Here is a 19,938-nt window from a genome sequence, read left to right as displayed (position 1 = left end):
TGGTGGCTGTCTCTGACAGTTTCAGGTCCTCTCGGCGGGTCGACTCTTCTTCTGGTGTTTCTTCACGCTCTGCAGCTTCGTCTGCACACACTGACTGTGAACATCAGCTGGTGAACTGTTCCAGATCAACCAAAGTTGGCAGTGTAGTTGTTGTTAATGAAGACCCTCTGATACGACACATCGAAACTAATCTCAACACAACGTTACTCCTGTTCGGTCCCTAGTGGAAACACATAGAACAAAGTGACATTAGAGGCATGCTACCAGCCGTCGTTACGATGCCGCAGTCGCCGGTTCGAGTCTCCGGCCGGCCGACGAAGGAGGGGAGAGCTGCTCCGTCTGAAAACACAACTGACGTCTACGCTGCGGTATTCTAGCTTTTTACACCCGGCAGGACGCAGAGAGGACGAACATTAACGAGAACACAAACACGGCACCGCCGAGTGTTTAAAGGGTGTCCAGACTGTGGTTTGACCTAAAGGTGACCTCCGTTAGCTCCACACTACAAACAGCAGCGAAACAACAACAGCAGCAGTGGCAGCGGTGACGCTCGGCGCCTTTATCTGTCGTTGAGTTTTGGAGAGTCCACCGGCTCCTCGTCTTCATCCTTGTCGTCCTTCGCCCCGATCAGCCGCTGACGGGCAAAGTCCTCGAAGATGATGTCATCATCGCTGAGGGAGAGGAAGGAGAGGGTTAAGAGTGTTGATTCATGACAAAACTATCAAAGACCCGGTTCAGATCCGTCCTGAGTGATCAGGTCACACCTGGACAGCTCTAATTACAGGTGTGAATGAGACACTTGAAGGGCCGCCGACTCAACTGAATCCTCTGTGAAACAAGAAGAAGCCAAAACAACAGGCAGGATGGATATAATAACACAACATCACCAGACTCCCTTAACAAATGTAGTGATTTTAAGAGTTGTTGAGTTAAAACAAACTTTATAACGTAGTGAAACTCTGTCTCTGACAGACTCTGAATCATTGTCTCCTTTTTGTAAATTCAGCATTAAATGAAAACAGTAAGTTGTGTGTTTCCTTGTAAAAAGTGTCAGTTTGTGGCAGCATGGCTGCACCAGCCTGTCTGCTTCTGTGTCTAAAGTGCTAAAGTCTGACCTGCCAACATTTAGCAGCTGTTTGAACACACTGTTTACACTGATTTCACCATTTACACTCTTTATGAAAGAAGAAACATTTTACAGATACACTAAACAGTAACCAGTATAGGCGACTTCTTTGTCCCCAGACTCCCTTAACAAATGTGTCAGTTTAGTGAGTTGTTGAGTTGGAGACACTTTATAAACTGTGTGAAACTCTGTCTCTGACTGATTCTGACTTATTTGTTCCTTCTTGTGAATTCAGCAAATGTTCTACATGAACTTCTTTCTGTCTTTGAGTAGAAACATGGAGTCTGTTTGTCCCAGTGATGGATGGGTTAGTTTCATATAGAGCAGGAAGTGACATCAGATCCCAAGTGGTCACTCAGGACGGATTTAACAGCAGGTCTGAACTGGGTCAAAGAAACATAAAAAAGTCCAGATTTGCGATGACGGCAGGAAACAGTAAAAGGTTTAGAGACAAAGAGGACAAAGACAAGTGAAAGCGATGTGTTGAGCCACGAGAGGAATCACGTTCCTGAATTAGATTTCCTCCACCAGAGTCAGATGAACAGATGGATATCAGTTTCATGTCTGTACAGCGATCAGCTTAGCATCAAGCCTGGCGGCTGAGGGCAACTGTCTCAGCAGAGACAAAGATCCATAAAGGATGAACTGAAACAATGAAGTGTCCGTCTGTTCATATCGAACCAACACTGAACGTACCTCCTCACAAGTATTTCATCTCTGCTGCAGGTCAATAAATTCTTATTTGTTGTTTGTGGTTATGTGAGTGTGAACTAACGAGCAGTAAAATGCAGAGTTGCCTCTCGTCGGCTCACAGGACTCGTTTTCTGAGCCTCTGCTGACAGCAGGATGAGTTTCCAGTTTACAGCCCATTTCCTGCTGCAGCTCACAGCAGCGAGCATTAAGACGCATTAAGGCTGAGACTCCGGAGACGAGTCCATCACAGCTAATGCTTCAGCAGGCGGAGAGGAAACCCTCTCTGCTGTCAGGGTTATTGACGAGGCCGTAAACCAGAGAAGAGCCAATCAGATCACAGAGGAGGACAGACAGACAGACAGGCAGGCAGGCAGACAGACAGACAGACAGACAGACAGACAGACAGACAGACAGACAGACAGGCAGACAGGCAGGCAGGCAGGCAGGCAGGCAGGCAGGCAGACAGACAGACAGACAGACAGACAGACAGACAGACAGACAGACAGACAGGCAGGCAGGCAGGCAGGCAGACAGACAGACAGACAGGCAGGCAGGCAGGCAGGCAGACAGACAGACAGACAGGCAGACAGGCGGACAGACAGACAGACAGACAGGCGGACAGACAGACAGACAGACAGACAGACAGACAGACAGACAGACAGGCAGGCAGGCAGGCAGGCAGGCAGACAGACAGGCAGACAGACAGGGAGAGAGACGGCTGCTTACTTTGTGTCAAACTGGATCAGGTTTGTGTCGATCTGAGCTTCATCTGGAGCTGCAGCAGAGAGCGAGATGTTAGACACTGAAAACACCACAGAGAGAAACGTGTTTCTGGTCCCTGTCAGTCTGTAGATGTCAGTTTAGGGCTCAGACAGGACAGTCTGCAGCACTCTGCCACATTAGCCATGGTGCACGTTGTGTTAACAAAGACAGAATTTAGTTTAGTTTTAAAACAGAAAAACAACCAACGAAACATCAGATCTCCAAACAGCTGGTCTGCTGTGATCACACTCTGATCCGAGGAGATGATGTTTACAGCCTTTATTAAGTGAGTGAACGAGCGAGTTTCACCTGGATCTGCAGGTATTGGTCAAGAAACAAACCTCCGAACATGTTTGACGGATGTGAAAAATTAAAAAAATAAAACCTGAACCTGTTGAAAGTTGTGGAGTCGGTATGTAAAGGCCTTAAATAAGTTTATAAGTCAGGTTGTGATCTCTGTGATCACAGCAGACCAGCTGTGTGGAGACATCTGATGTTTTAAACGTGCAGCAGATGGACAGGTGACTTCAGGTGACTTCAGGTGACTCACCGTCTCTGAAGAAGAATTCTTCCAACGGCTTCGGGTGCATTAATGTGAACGGCAGCTCAACAGAGACGTCGCTGGAAAACAAATGACCAGGTTATAAAAGCACCAATAATCCACCGCAGCTTCATTAAGACATCTATCAGTGTGAACATGAGCTCAGTGAGGCGTTCGGGTGACCTTTGTAAATCTCCGTGTGTGTTTGAATGTGTGTGTCTGTGATGTGACATCACGTGAAAGGTTACCTCGCCGCCAGATCTCCCAGGAGCCTGAAATCAATAAACATTTAACAGCTTCAGTTCACGCAGCAGCGTTTCCACTTGTTTCTATTGATGTGCTCATTAACTGTCACAGTGTTAACAGAGCTGTTAAAGGCCGACTCCTGTGCCACATGAGTCCGTTAGCGCCGTCTGACGAGGAGATTTATAATCAGAGCGTCCAAATGTCACAGCGTGAATCACACAGATTCATCTTCAGACAGGAAGCAAGAAGAGAAACGGTTTTTAAAATGTGCTCGTACTTCATCAGATGGAAACTTTATGATTATGAGACAAAGTGTGCAGTGACGGAGGGACGGACAGAAACCAGAGACACTGAAGCTAAGTCCTCCATGAGACCGTTAGTCACGTTTCAGTCGGCCTTTAAAGCTCCTCACAGCTGATCGTTGACACTGACCCGCCTCGGGACACCACCAGCTTCACTTTGACTTTGTAGGACACGATGATGCCGAGGATCTCCTTATTGGCTCCTTCTCTTAACCTGAAAACAATCAGACCAATCAGCAGACAGACACTTCCTCCAATGTCCAGCAGACGTCTCCTCTCGGACCTGAACCTTCGGTCTGCTGAACTGCGTCTCTTTGTCTCAGTAACTAAAAACAATAAAGTTTAAATCAATCGAACGCTGCTGATCAAACTCGACTGTTAGTTCATCAGATTCACGAGACGAGACAACAGTTTGACGTTATTAAAACCTGATGAGTTTCTTCTTCTACACACACACACACTGATCGTTCTATTTTAAATCATTAACTAACACTCTCCCTACGTTGTTCATAGATGATACTGTGAGGTTAATACATGTGTTGATGAATCGTTGTGTTTGTAATGTTATAAACAATTATAAGAGATTTATATAAATTCTCTTTTCTCTCTCTTTAATATGAAGAGTTACCAAATGAGGCTGTTTTTGTTTTTTTGAGTCTGTAAATAGTTCAAGTAAAGTTTTTCTCCAGACTGAAGCTTCTGGTGCTTTTTGTCTTTATTTGCACCTAAAAGAACCAAATTCACTCCAGAACAGGTACAAATATGCACACAGTTCATGTTTCACCCTGCTGGAGTCACAGAGCTGAGGACAGTCTGCGTCCACCGTCATGGACACGGACGATGAACTTTACATCCTGTCCCTCAAAACCACCAGGAGGAGGCGGAAAGTTCAAGTAGAGCTGAAGAGATTTTCTACTGTTTGGTGAGTTTGCATGTTCAACATTGTTCATCGTACATATTTTATGAGCCTGGATCCTGAGAGTGAGCTGATAATATTAATAATGTGGGTTGCACTCACAGTGTGCTGGAGGCCAGGTTTGTGTCCTCGTGCTTCAGTTTTCCGTCCAGCGCGAGGCCTCGTTTCTCTCGGTTGTTGGCCAGAAACGGAGTGAGAGTGAAAACTTTACAGAAAGTCGAACTGGGAGCAACGACGTCACTGAGGACAGAAAACAAGATGAAACTTGATGAAATAATAAAGAGAAATAAAAAGTCAAAATGTATCTAATAATTACGACTCTTTATCGTAGTGCATCATGTTGTAGGCAACTGGACGTGTTTCACGTCTCATCCAAGAGGCTTCTTCAGTTGTCACTAACTGGAGGAGCTGTAGGCTTTAAACTCTGTGTGGGAGTGTCCTTACAGAGTCCTTAGGACCACTTGTGGGTCGTTGACCCATCTGGCCTTCATGTGGGTTGCTAAGGCCAGGTGAGCCCAGGTGTGAATGGTTGTTAATCTGTCTGGGGAGAGAACTCAGTACTGTATTGTAGGTGGGTGATCAGTGATGTCTTAGGCCACCTCCTCTGTTCAGAGACGGTCGTTCCAGTTTGACATAGAGGGATTCATTTACTCCTCTTTCAAACCATCTGTCTTCTCTGGAGAGCTTAACTTAGCAACTATTCACACCTGGGCTCACCTGGCCTTAGCAACCCACATGAAGGTTGTTTGGGTCAACGACCCACAAGTGACCCTAAGACCTGTCTGTAAGGACACTTCCACACTCTGTAAGGACACTCCCACACTCTGTAAGGACACTCTCACACTCTGTAAGGACAATCCCACACTCTGTAAGGACACTCCCACACTATGTAAGGACACTCTCACACTCTGTAAGGACATCCTACACTATGTAAGGACACTCCTACACTCTGTAAGGACACTCCTACACTCTGTAGGGACACTCCCATACAGAGTTTAAAAGCCTGCAACTCCTGGAGGAGTTAGTTAGAAGTGAAGAAGCCTCTTAGATGAGAGTTGAAACGTCTTCAACAAACTGAAACAAGTCCAGTTGACTATGATACAGAACTTAGAGGTACCAGGACCTGGATGACTGAGAACCTTCATCAACATAAACTTTTCTTCTATAACTGGCAGAAATGGTCTTCATAACATCCTCCTCTGAAGTGAGTGGTGCTCAGGTGTGGTTCTTTCAGCTCATTGGTGTCGTTAACATCACTAAACTCTTTAGATAAAAGAAATCCACTATATGGTCGTTGGTAAAGTATGAATGATGTGTTGTTTTACTGCTTAAAGTCTTTAAGTGCTCAGTGTGGTGAGAAGTGAACTCACTCTGACTCCTCGGTGGCGACGGGACATTTGTACTGAGCCGTGTTGAACAGGCAGATGTCTGCGTACTGTCGCACTGCAGAAACACACACATCGTGAGGGACACGCACATCGTGAGGAACACGCACATCGTGAGGAACACGCACAGCGTGAGGAACACACACAGGTGTGGGACTCACCTGAGATCTTCATCTTCTTCACCGTCTTGTTGGTGTTGTTGGTGACGTGGACGTTGACGCTGATCGGCTCCCCGTGATAATAAATCTGAGGCACACAGGTCAGAGAGTTTTTATCTTCATCTTTGTGTTAAATGATCAGATCAGGAGTTTAATCAAAGTTTAGTCTTGATGTTGACTGGAAGAAACGTCAGATTTGTTCGGGGCTTCTGGAGACGCTGAACGAGCTGTTTGGAGGTGTTTCTGGTTGTTTTTGAAGGTGTGGGATGAGAACATATTGACTGAATTTCCGTTTTTCTGAGCTGAAGCTGTCAGATATCTAAACTGATCCTGCTGAAGTCACAGACTGACAGAAGAGCTGCTGCTGCTGTCTGAATGTCCACAGATCCTGATTCAAGCGGTTACTGTTAACACAAGACAGTTTACTGACGACAGAATCGTCACTCTGCTGCTGTTTTTAAACACCAGATGATGCAATGATCCTAATTAATGTTTTAAAAGTGATATTTCACTCCCTAAAAACCGTCGTTTGCTGAGCCTTTGTAGTTCAGCTTTTAAAAACTAAACAGCACGATGACTCGTCTGAACGGATCCTTCCTGTACAGAACTTTGTATTGTGTGTGTGAACAGTTCAGGTGTGAGCTGGTTGGTCACCTCTTTGTCCAGAGAGGCTTCCAGGTGCAGAGGTTTGTCCGACATCAGGAACTGTCTGGTGGTCTCTGCCGTCGGCTGAGGACCCGGCTTCTCCGGAGCATACTGCACCTTCCTGATCACCAGACGCACCGAGTTCCTGCAACAACAACACAACTCTGTCTCTGCTAATGAACGAGTGGTTTCAGCCACAGATCATGTCCTCATTCTGTCCCCGGACTCACTTTTACCTTTTGTGAATCTTCTCTTCAACATTTTCTGCACAGAAGGCTTTCACCTCGAAGTCGACTCCGCAGGCCTGAAGACGCACAACAGCAGGAAAATCATGTCTTTATTTAAATCCTTTGTCAGCTGAGATGGAGACACCTGGTGCACAGGAGGAAGACATTTGACCCACCTGCAGCTGAGAAAAGTAAAACCTGAGTTCTTTACCTTCCCGGTGTCCTCGGGGCCCGGCTGCAGGGTGACGGAGCACGGCAGGTTCAGAGGAATCTGAGAACACAGCAAGGATCAAAATATCTCAAAAAGATACCAAATGACAGCTGCTGATATTCATTTAGACACGTTTCATGATCACAACGTATCCGTCCTCATCACAGTCCCACTGTGTCGTCTCTTATTTCATCTCTACTTCACCTCTTCAAGAGTTTCAGGAACTAAACCAGGGATTAAAACCACATTTATTCATCTTGTTGATTCGTAATGCTGTCAAACATAACCGCATTACATCAAATCACTCACTGTTTTTTCACACTTGTGGAACAAAGTAACTGAGTACATTTAAGTTCAGTACTCATGTACTTACTCCACTACATGTATCAGATGCCTTCAGCTACTTTGTAGATTTAGCTTATTAAGTCAAAAATATAATCAATATAAATTACAAAGTTAAAATTAGACCAGACAAATGTGATTTGTACTGTAACACCACCTAGAGCTGAATTACAACACTTTTCACAGCAGCGTTGGTGATGGATGTCTGATGGTGCGACCTGAACTTGGTGCAGATTGTATCGTGCATAAAAGAGATATGGTGGCATTTTTTAACAGCCACAAGATGGCGCTGTTATTACCACACTTTATGTTGTTGTGCACCAAGTTTCATCTTCTTAAAGGCAACAGAAGTGCAGGAGTATCATGTTACGTTGTGACTGTTGCGCCCCCTGGGGGTAGAACTGACATGACATTTTACAGCAGCGCTGGTGATTGACGTCTGACGATACCGCCTGAAGTTTGTGCTAATTGAATCATTCGTTAAAGAGAAACAGAAGTGTTTCATTAACGGCCACCTGTTCCTGTTTGTCTTCAGGCTGAGAGGAAAAACAGGAAGTACAGAAGCCCCATCATGACAAATTTAAGTTGTTATCAGCTGTTTTTAGTTAATCTGATAAACCCAGGTGAGAGAGGGGGTTCAGGAGACGTACAGTACATGTAGTGACACGTGACATGCTGCCTGTTCTGAAGGAAGATGTGAATCGATGTATTTACGACCTGCAACTTTTCAGATTTACAAGCACGAATAATACTGACCTCCGGATAACAGAGAGTTAACTAAATCATTATCTCCAAATATGAAGATAATAAATTCATCAACAGCTCACTGCACTGACACTGAACGAACCCACGTGTTTTTGTCTGTAAACAAATTTAGTTATTTAACTTTTAAATTATTTTGAAAATTAATTAATCAATTTTATTTCATTTTAAAAGAAAAACAGTCTTCATTCTCTGCTGTCAGCTTGTTAAATGTGAATATTCTTTCTCCTCTGTGACAGCAAACTGAATATCTTCAAGACATTTGAGGAACAAACACTGATCGACACTTTAAAGACAACTGATCAATGAATCCAGAAAATAATCAACAGATTCATCAACAACGAAAATAATCTTTAGATGCAGCCCGACATCCAACTGTAATTATTTGCAAGAATTTGTGATTTAAAATTTAAAAAATGAAAATAAAAACATCACATAAGAAGTTTGTAAATTTGATCAGTAGCCTTTTCTTCATGAAGCATTAAAGTTCAGATACAATCAATAAAATCAATACAATAATTTGTCTTCCAAACTTCTCCCTAATCAGGCTCTGATCCCAACGAGCTCCACCAATCAAAATCTGTCAAACCATTTCTAACCTTCAATCAGAAATCTGAAACCGACCAGACAGGAAATCCTGCCTGACAGGACGTATTCAGGGCAACAACTGCTTCTTCATCCAGCTGATAAACGATGATTAATCAATGAATGATTGATAAAACACACCCTGGTCACTGATCGTGTCTGTCAGGCTCAGTACCTCGAAGGTGAACGGGTGGGCGTGTTCTCCCAGTTTTTTGATCAGCCGCTCCTGAAGACGAGTCAGACTCTTCTTCTCTTCGGGCAGCGGAGGAAACGCCTGGATGTTCGCCACGAACAAGTCTTTACGAAACGTCAACCCAAGGACGTCCAAATCCTCTCGACCATAACGGAACGCACAGGTCAGAGTCACAAACACTGAGGGGACAGAAAACACACACATCGCATCCTGAGAAAATAACTTCTAGAAACATTTTAATTGGGAGGCTAACGGTGTCAATCATTTCCAGTCTTTGTGCTAAGCTAGGCTAAACACATCCTTTCTCTGTACTGGACACACAAAAGTTAAACTGATCTCCTTTAAATCTATGGCAGGTTGAATAGAAAGAAGTGGCTCCAGGACGCCTCCCTGAGGAACTCCACATCATAGTGAAGGTGGAGAACGAGGGGATGTTTTTTCTATTCTTGACTCTTGTTTGCTGTCGCTGGACTTATAATAATTATATAACCACTCAGTTTCACATATAAAACTTTTTTTTTTCTCCTGAAATTCTTTTGCATGAAATGTTTTCATAGATTGAAAAAAATTAAAGAACATATAAAGTTAATCCCGATCAAAACTTTTTTCCACCACAGGAGAGAAAAACATTTGTAAAGTTGTCCCTCAGGGCTTCCGTATCAAACAGATACAGTCTCATACTGTTACAACTCTTTCTCAGATGTCTACGCTGCTGAAAGCCGTTTGAGACATCTTCACAGTTATTTTACAGTCAATGGGTTTGTTGTAAATACTATGCTGTGGAGGAAGATAGATCTGGGTGTCATCAGCGTAACAATGAAAAATTAAATTGTGTTTTTGGATGCACACACGGTGGGTATTTTAAAGGCTGATTCCAGTATTTTTCATGCTGTTTATGCTTAAATCTGGATATTTTTATACAAACAAAAAGTTAAAATATGTTTGCCAGTTGAAGCATCTGTCTGCTGCGTTGAAAGTTGTATTTAGAGCAAAAATAAGAAAACAGGATAATATCTGCCGGTTTCTGTAAAATTCAATTATATAGGAAATGTTAAAGTTTATGGTTGCGTTGACGTATGACAGTGAGGATACTGAACCATCTGTTGTTCTTTTGCCGATTTCTCACCTTTCCTCTCCTTCAGGTACTCCGGGTCGATCAGGACGACGCCGTCTGCAGGAAGAAAAAACACAAAGTCCATAAAGATCCAGAAGAGATCAGAACTTTCATCTAATTTTCATTAGCTTTTCTTTCAGGTATCATCCAAATCAAAGAGAGAAAGAATTGATGAGGAGCCGATAATTAATAATAATTAATGTTAATAATCAGCAATAGTAAAACTGATCTCACCGACAGGCTCCACCAGGTCCACGTGGTCCACAAAGTCTCTCTTCCCCAGATAGACAGTGAGCTGAGGGAGGAACAGCAGCCAATCAGAATCAGCCAAATCAACCAGTCTGTTCAGATTTTAAAGACATTTTGTCTTTGTTAACAATGTTTTTCAAGTGTTGGTCCTTACAAAATGTGATGTATGATGTAAAATTTGCCTTTTTCACATCTGTTTTCGGGTGTCAAGGAGATAACTGCCCTTCAGGTTCAGAGCAGATGAAACATGAACGTGAGGAAGAAGACGAGGACTCACCTTTCCATTGGGACTGGCTTTCTTAAACACTCTGAAAACAGACGGAGAGAAAAGCAGGTGAGTCACGCTGCTTCACTTTTCCTCCTCGTTTCTGTCCACCAGTTTCCTGTTTCCACTTTCCAGGAGTGTCTTGCTGCTTCTTCGTTATTATGTCATGTTTTATTTTGTGTTTATTTTAATTGTTGTTATAATTATAATATTGTGCGTCCAGACCAAAAAAATCCTCATTTCTGATTGGCTGGGAGGTGTTTGAGGTTAACGGAGCAGCAGCGGCTCAGTTCAGAAGCAAACAACTTTTAAAAAATGTCCTAATTTTCAAAAAAAAATACTTGATACTGATATTAAATGTACTGAAGTATCAAAAGCAGTACTTTTACTCAAGTACTTTAGTTAAGTACAGTTTTGAGTTACTTGTCTTTACTTAAGTATTTCCACTTTCTGCTACTTCATACGTCCACTCCACTACATTTATGAGGGGAGTCCTGCTGTCAGTCATTACTACTATCATCTCCATCACCATCATCTCCATCACCACCCTCCTCATCAGCAGCTTCCTGTCTCTGAGCGTCTGTCTGATGCTGTCTGACATGATCCCCCCTCCTCTTCCTCTCTGTGTTAATGTTGTCATAAATTAGCTGCTGCGGCTCCATTAGCTTTCAGCTTCCTCCTGAATGGATCTTCATCAATCAGCAGCATCAGGACGCTGTTTTACCGGAAACCGCCGGGGCTCCTGGGAGCTCGTTCAGCAGGCGATTACCTGCTGGACATCATCTCTGCAATTAGTGCAATTAGAGCAAACACGAAGCAGCTCTGTGATCTCACATCACGCATCAGCTCCACCAGAGTCCAGAGACGATTCAGTCACTTTAAGACTTGTCTCAGTTCACTGCAGCTCTTTATGAAGCCGTCATGTTTGACTCTGAGGAACTGAGATGGAAGTTTTTATTGTTTCCTCACATTTAATAAATTGATAAAGAAAATAATCAGTTCATTAGTTGACATTTAAAAACTTTTGGTCGCACAAGTTTAAAAAAAAGTCAAATGAAAGAAGAATTGTGCAGTTTAAATGTTTAATGAAGCTGTTGACAGAGCTGTCATCATCTTCCAGCTGTTTGTATTATTGTGTCTTTAAATGGAAACTGAATTGTGGCATTTAAAGCAGAATATTTCCTTTTGTTTGAGAGCTGTCTTTTAAATGATGACCTCATATTTATATATTGTATCATCATATTTAAACACAATAAAAGGCTGTTAATAAATGTAAAAGTCAATTTTGCAACACTGCAGACTGATAAAGGTTCACGCTGCTGAGTCCTGTGAAAACAAACTGAGGTCATTCAGCAGAACCATCAGAACCATCAGAACCGTCAGAACCATCAGAACCATCAGAACCGTCAGAACCATCAGAACCGTCAGAACCATCAGAACCAGCAGAACCATCAGAACCATCAGAACCATCAGAACCGTCAGAACCATCAGAACCATCAGAACCATCAGAACCGTCAGAACCATCAGAACCATCAGAACCGTCAGAACCATCAGAACCGTCAGAACCATCAGAACCAGCAGAACCATCAGAACCATCAGAACCATCAGAACCGTCAGAACCATCAGAACCATCAGAACCATCAGAACCATCAGAACCATCAGAACCATCAGAACCGTCAGAACCATCAGAACCGTCAGAACCATCAGAACCGTCAGAACCATCAGAACCATCAGAACCAGCAGAACCATCAGAACCGTCAGAAATAACAAATTAAAGCGCTGATTGTTGTAAAGACACAAACAGAGCGACGCCCTGTCATCAGCGAGGAGACCTGAGAGCTTCACTGTCGGAGCACTTTAGATTCAACAACATGAAGATAAACTGAGTGTAAACATGATTAAAGATTCATTCAGGATGTGAGCAGCTCAGCGAGTCACAGAGAAATCATGTCAGTTCGTCTCAACACAGCACGACCACAAAAACACACATGGCTCCCGTAAAATGTGCATTTCAAACATTTCAGATGCTTCAGTGCTCAAAAACGTCAGATCTTCTATTACGTGAAGCTGAACTTCGTGAAGCTGAACTTCGTGAAGCTGAACTTCGTGAAGCTGAACTTCGTGAAGCTGAACTGCATGAAGCTGAATGTTAACGTCACTTTCAGTCGCTCATGTTTCGTGTCCGTCAAACTTCTTCTTCTAAATGTTAACTGAAGAAATATCATCAGCTTCTTCCCTCAACATGAACACACACTGCTAATGCTAATGCTAATGCTAATGCTAGATGAGCAGAGAGAGCAGTTCAGAGTTTAAATGTAATAAAAACATGTTATTGTAAAATCATTTCTCTTATTATGAATCTTGTTGCATCTTTTCTTTAAAACATGGAGTTTACTTTAAAGTAGATTATTATTGTTTTGTATTTTGGGCGTTTTCTGCCGTTATAAGATGAACTCGTCATATTTGACAGCAAAGACTAACAGAATTACTCAGCACCATGTTTGTACTTCATGATCACATCCTGTTCTCACGATGAACTCGTCCTGGCGGCAACATGCTGCTGTCAGGTGCAGCTCTGTGTCACTGCATCTTATAACAATCATCATGGGCGTTGGACTGACTTTACCAGTGGGACAAGTCCCACCCAGGGACGCAGGAAGTCAGTCACAGCGCGGGTTGCTGAGGGGTCGGTCTAAATCCTGACGTCATAGAAAATTCATGTGTTTTGTATTAACTTGAATGGTCAACGTGTCATGGTTGTGTAATGTTGCAGGACGGTAGTGGATTATCTGAGTTCTGTGTCGTAGTGGTGGCTGGTGTTGACTACGACACTGAACTTGTTGTTGTTTCAGTTTGTTGAAGACATTTTACCTCATGTGGGAGTGTCCTCACACAGGATGTGGGAGTGTCCTTACAGGATGTGGGAGTGTCCTCACATAGTGTGGGAGTGTCCTTACAGGATGTGGGAGTGTCCTCACATAGTGTGGGAGTGTCCTTACAGGATGTGGGAGTGTCCTCACATAGTGTGGGAGTGTCCTTACAGGATGTGGGAGTGTCCTCACATAGTGTGGGAGTGTCCTTACAGGATGTGGGAGTGTCCTCACAGAGTTGTTAGGGCCACTTGTCTGAATGTTACCGTGAAGCTGAACCTTCTGAACCCTCTGCTGTCAGTAGATGTGATTGTGTTGATTGTGTTGCTGCAGATCGATCAGGACGCTCTGACACAGGGGAAACACTAACTGACTGATCAATACCTGATTGCTGTGTCAGCTCACAGCCTGAAGACTCCCCCGACACTGAAACTACAGCAAAGAGCCTCACACTGACACCTGAACGCCATGACATCATAACGTCACACCTGAGACTGGACAGAGAAGTTAAAGCAGGTTTCTTCTCGTTTCTACCAGAATAGAAGCTGTTCAATGTTTCATATCCGAGAACTGTTGTTGGAAACAGCCGTCACTCCTCACAGGACGGGATTCATTGTTTCTGAGTCAAACTGGGCGTCTTTGGGTTGTTTCCTGTGAGGCTTCGTGTCCTCAGGCTGCGTCCACACAACATGAAGCTATGAACGAAACACGGACCGAGATCATCACTCCGATTCATCTCATTACAACCAGACAGACTGATGGACAGACTGGTGGACAGGCTGAGAGACAGACTGATGGACAGACTGAGAGACAGACTGAGAGACAGACTGATGGACAGACTGATGGACAGGCTGACAGACAGACTGATGGACAGGCTGAGAGACAGACTGATGGACAGACTGGTGGACAGGCTGAGAGACAGACTGATGGACAGGCTGAGAGACAGACAGGTCTCTTGACTGATGTCTCTTCACAGTGGACAGCTGGACGAGGAGGAGAAACACGAACTGAACCTGAATCACTTCAAACTCTTCCCACTGAGCAAACACGTCTCCGAAAGACGTCCAGTGGAGACAGAATCAAAGTTTTTAGACGTCTTATCAACGTCCACTGTTGATGTCCAAGTGACGTCCTGACAGGGTTCAACTGAAAGTCTTTACATCTAATTTAAGACGTCTTTTCAACTTCAACTTTCAAACTTTGATTCCTGCTCCGCTGGACGTCGACTAGATGTTTCTGCTCGGTGGGGTGAAGCTCGTCACTGCTGCCAACTCTTATTTCTTTAGTTAGGTGACTTTGATCAGTGTTTCTTCTGAAGCACGTCTCCTCTCAGACTGGTGGAAAGAAAACGTAGGTTTTTGTTTTAGTTCAGATTTCTGCACATATTTCAATAGAAGGCCTCATTTGCATATTTAAACATGAAATATGAGAAAACTTGTAAAAGGAAAAATAACTGTTACTGTTAGAAATCAACTGGAGAAGTTTCTGTTTTAAACGCGAGGCTGCTGCTTCACCGGCCTCCGGTCCAAGTGACAGGATCAGAACCGCACAGAGAGACCTGACGCCATCATGAATCACACGCAGGGCATGCTAACCGTATGCTAACCGTATGCTAACCCTGTAGCAACAAGGGAAGAAGCTCAGCTAAAGCTCATCTGAGCCGCACAGACCTGCAGTGGCCCAAACACGAGGAATCAAAGTGATGGAGATCCGGCCTGAATAAAACCTGTCAGCACTTTGTTGGATCGTCCGGACCGAGGGAACGTTCACGTGGTTCTGGAACAAAGGACGGAGTTATGATCAGAGGTGTTTATAGGAAGCACGTTAAAACCCTGCTGCTGAACAAATACAGCCCGATCTGCTCTGAGATGTTGGTGGAGTCATCCGGTGCTGGATCGCGGGCAGCTGGACTCGCCTCAGTTCTTGAAACTGAAACTCATCCAGTTGAGGACGATACAGAAGGACTGACGGTCAGTTTGGACCCCTCGGTGTTACAGACAGCCGGTCCCACAGCCGGACTTCAATGGAGAGAAACAACAACGTGCTAAATTCATTTTGAACTAAATTTGGTAAAAATTAAAACTACAGAAGAAGAACGTCTCACTGCTTTTGTTATTAGTCCAGTTGCATCTGGTCCGGTCGTATTCTGGGCGTTAGATGGAAACACAGAAACTAACAGAACCAGAACACTTCCAACGGATCCAGTTCTCACGCTGGTTTATCTCTGATGACATCTGACATTCATAAAACTAAACAACCAGTGAGTGAACCTGCTCGACACGGAGCCGTCACTTCCTCTGGAGCAGGTAGAAGGAACCAGAACCACCCACAGTTCTGCTCACCTGCTCCGACTCAAGGGCCAACCTGTCTGTGTTGTCTGAGTGAGTGAGCGAGTGAGTGAGTGAGCGAGTGAGTGCGTGCGTGCGTGCGTGCGTGCGTGCGTGCGTGCGTGCGTGCGTGTCCGTCTCGTCCTGTCCTGAAGAGACACTCTGCCTCTGCTGGTCGTCTCTTGGTGTTTCAGTCTCTGGAGTTTCTCTCCTCGGTCTCGGACTCGAGGCCTCGAGGACGGACGGACTCACAGACTCTGACATTAACTGTTACATTAATTCATCGTCCTCATCCTGAATAATGATGAAGTTTCTGGAGGAGGTTGGTGTGAATGAGCAGCAGCAGCAGTGTGAGCTGCTCTGTAGTCTGACGACTCACTGAGCTCATTAATATTCTGACAGCACACACTCGGATCATTCAGCCTGCAAACACACACGCACGCACACACACATGCACACACGCACACACATGCACACACACACACACATACGCACGCGCGCACACACACACTGTAAATGTTCTGTGTGGCACAACAACAACAACTTGGACAAACTGTTACAGAACAGTTCTGTTCATGTGAGCAGTTTTTGAGTAGAAGTAACTAATAAATATATTTACGTCTGTACAAGTTAAAACATGTTCTGCTTTGGCTCTGATGCAGAATGTAATCTGTAAAGTAACTAGTAACTAAAGTTATCAAATAAATGTAGTGGAGTGGAAGTATGAAGTAGAAGAAAATGGAAATACTCGAGTACCTCAACATTTTAATGACAAACAGTACTTGAGTAAATGTACTTAGTTACATTCTACTAATAATAAATGGCTCCAGTGAGGCCTGAGATCAGCCGGACAGCAGCTACATGCTACAGCTAGCATCAGTACAGCAGCTGTGCTCGGCTGCTTGTAGCCACGTTAGCCACACAGCTCCAGACGTCAGTCGATGGTCCTCCATTTTGTTTCCATATAACTATTGATTCATTCAGGATGAAGCCTAAAAACACGTTTATGCCACAAAACGACTCGTTATGTTTAGGCTCAGAAACTAATACACATCAGAACTCTGGCCACTAGAGGTCTCCACCTGGCAGGAAGCATAAATAAAGGTGCTACGCTGCTTTCTCCTCAGTGTTTTGCTGTGGACGGCGCCACATGTTCAGTTCTGGTTGTGGACCGCTGGACTCTTCCTCTTCAGAGGAACAACGACTGATTGTTTCAAACTATTTCAGAGAATTCAGATTTCAGAAACGAAAACATGTTTCCTGCTTCGCCTCGGCTCATTCAGACGCTCCAGATGTTTTACACTCACACAAACACAACGTGATGAGTTCCCCCCCCCCCATGTTTCCTGTCTGTCTGTCCTACCAAAATAAAGGCAGGAATCCTAAAAAAAAAAGCCTTAAAGAACTGAACACCAGCAGAGAGCTGCTGACACAGACGTCACACTGCTGGAGGTTCTGACAACGTTATGTAACGTTACAACAACACAGTGTGGTTCTCCTGCTGGAACACACACACACACGCATACACACGCACACACACATGCACACACACACACACACACTCTCTGTGTCTCTGAGGAACCAACAGCAGCTCAACGATGTGAAGGAACCACAAACACAAAAAGCTCTCTGTATGACAACACACACACACACACACACACACACACACACACACACACATACACACACACACACACACATTAAATCTTACCTGGTTCCTTTATCCACCATCCTGACGACGCCGACGAGCCGACAGCAGCCCCGGACTGAGAGATGATGATGGAGGAGGAGGATGGAGGGATGCCGTCACCGTGGAAACTGAAGGGAGGATGTCTCTCTCTCTCCCTCTCTCTCTCTCCCTCTCGCTCCCTTTCCCTCCCTCTCTCCCTCTCTCTCTCTCTCCTCTCTCCCTCCTCCCTCTCTCTCCCTCCCTCTCTCTCTCCCTCTCTCCCTCCCTCTCTCAGCAGGAAGTCGTCGTCATGCCGTCAGATTCTCCTCAACGGGAGGAAAAACCTCCATCTGAGCTCCGACTGAACAAACGACTGAGCCCACCACTCTGCTCCTCCTCCCCCCTCCCTCCCCCTCCCTCCCCCCTGTCAGACTCATTAGCAGTAAGATGTGTTCAACATGAAAACAGCCAGAGGACAGATTTTATTTCTGTGACATGAACGTCACACCGACAGCTGGACTCTGACCTCCGTCGTCCCTCCACTAAATAAATATATTAAGATTAATATATATTATTATATATATTATAAATCAGAGACTATAATATAAATATAACTTATAACTCAGCTCGACGCTCCTCAGAAGGGAAACTGCGTCACAGAGATTTTCTATCATGTTGAGTCAATTTGAATAAATTAAAGGTGCATTATGTAAGAATGAAGATCTTGTCCAATCAAATAGGGGCAGCATATCACCAGATAATGGCTAACTGCTGCTAACTATCGGTGGCATTAGCTAGTTAGCTCGGTTAGCTGTGCAGCTAGTGGTCTGGACTAGGAGCTCACGTTACTGGGGACTGTTGGTGTTTACACCGCTAGCATAGGAGCTTGGGCTAGCTGGTTAGCATGCTAACTTTAGTAACTATCTCTGCAACACAGTAACTTTTAAATGAGAAGTGATTTATTACAGGAGACAGAACGACTTGTATGTAAAGTTAGAATAAAATAATAAACATTCATTTCATCAGATCAGTTATTTAATTTTTTCACTTTGAGTCAACATGAGAGAAAAACTTTGCATTAAATGTGACACTTTACATTGAACTTGTGTCATAAATGAACATGTAATTAAAACAGTGAAAGTCAACATGAGCTCCTGCAGGTCGGAGGCAGCAGCTGCTTCCTGTCTCATTAATGACCTCAGTGTGAAACCGCCTGCAGCTTCATCGTCACTTCGGATTTTAAACCTCGAGGACGACGACACAAAAGCAGAAAATAAACGTGAGAGACGACGAGACGAAGGACGGAGGTGAGACACCAGAGTTCATTAGAAATGAAGAGTTTGTTCATCAGAGTAAAAACATCTGAACAATATTAAAACACTTTTTCATCCCCGCTGACAGAAACATGAAGTCAGAGGATCGTCAGCTGCCGTGAGGATGGTTTGACCCACAGACTCACTGAGATGTCACATTATAAAGACTTAGAGGCTGATTACCAATGAACTGACTGTTACGAGGACCTGAGAGTGAGGCAGACGGATCAACGAGGTATTTTTTGTGTCTGTTCTTTTACTTTAATTCAACATTTTGTTAAACGCGGTTATGAGAACATTTAATCCCCGTGTCTTTGGACAGAGCTCAGCTAGCTCTTTCCCTATTTGTAGTCTTTATGCTAAGCTAAGCTAATCATCTCTTTCAATAATTGACTCTTTTGGCCACTTGGGGGCGACAGAAACAAGTTTCCACTCAGGAACATCCGACCAGCAGACAAATCTTTAGATTCATGAACACAAACGAGAAAACGACATTTTAAAAAGTGAATTTAATTCATTTGGATGCAGACGAGCTGATGTGAGTCCTGCTCGGAGACTTTTCACTGTGAACATGTAGAAAACAGATTATAACACAGACGGGAGGATATTTAAATTGATCATCGAGCTCCTGTCAATCATCTCCGACTGCTGCAGAAATAAAGTGATCGCACATGAATAAATGAATTACAGCGAGTTGAATATCACAGAGGACGCGGCCTCATCGTGAACAGGAACGTCATCAGAAATATCATCAATACTTCAGAACACACTCTGTTAAATTCATTTGTTCTTCATGAACTTTATGAATCTGCATTTGATTTGTTGACACTGAGACGTCTCCGGTCCGACGAGGCCGCGGGAACAAACACTTTGAACTTTCAGTTCTGGATTCTGACTTCAGTTCAGAATCTAAACGTTGAGAGGAAGTCAGAACTCAGTAACGAGTCGGCTGATGATCCGGATGAAGACGGGTCAGCGATGTGTGTGTTCGCCCTCAGTTTGGACCGACAGGCTGATCTGACAGCAGCAGGTAGAAA

The 19,938-nt window shown here is 44.1% G+C and overlaps 1 protein-coding gene across 2 annotated transcripts; it reads right to left on the bottom strand.

Moving 5' to 3' along the window:
- Positions 1 to 17,650, bottom strand: arrb1 (arrestin, beta 1). Of its 2 annotated transcripts, XM_073486668.1 has the most exons (16): positions 17,631 to 17,650; positions 10,735 to 10,765; positions 10,443 to 10,503; positions 10,221 to 10,265; positions 9,077 to 9,273; positions 7,213 to 7,272; positions 7,011 to 7,078; positions 6,784 to 6,919; positions 6,133 to 6,217; positions 5,957 to 6,029; positions 4,689 to 4,826; positions 3,801 to 3,884; positions 3,371 to 3,394; positions 3,132 to 3,202; positions 2,546 to 2,594; positions 1 to 671 (listed from the first exon to the last, which is right to left on the bottom strand). In XM_073486668.1, exons 1-16 carry the CDS (start codon positions 17,648 to 17,650, stop codon positions 560 to 562), a joined length of 1,254 nt encoding a protein of 417 aa, XP_073342769.1. In that variant the 3' UTR covers positions 1 to 559. The 2 variants fall into 2 exon arrangements, with proteins under 2 accessions (XP_073342769.1, XP_073342776.1); XM_073486675.1 differs by lacking the exon at positions 3,371 to 3,394.
- Between the last annotated feature and the right edge of the window lie 2,288 nt (positions 17,651 to 19,938).

The sequence above is a fragment of the Pagrus major genome, chromosome 2, assembly GCF_040436345.1.
Source record: "Pagrus major chromosome 2, Pma_NU_1.0".
NCBI lineage: Eukaryota > Metazoa > Chordata > Actinopteri > Spariformes > Sparidae > Pagrus > Pagrus major.
This window is presented reverse-complemented; position numbering and strand designations above follow the sequence as displayed.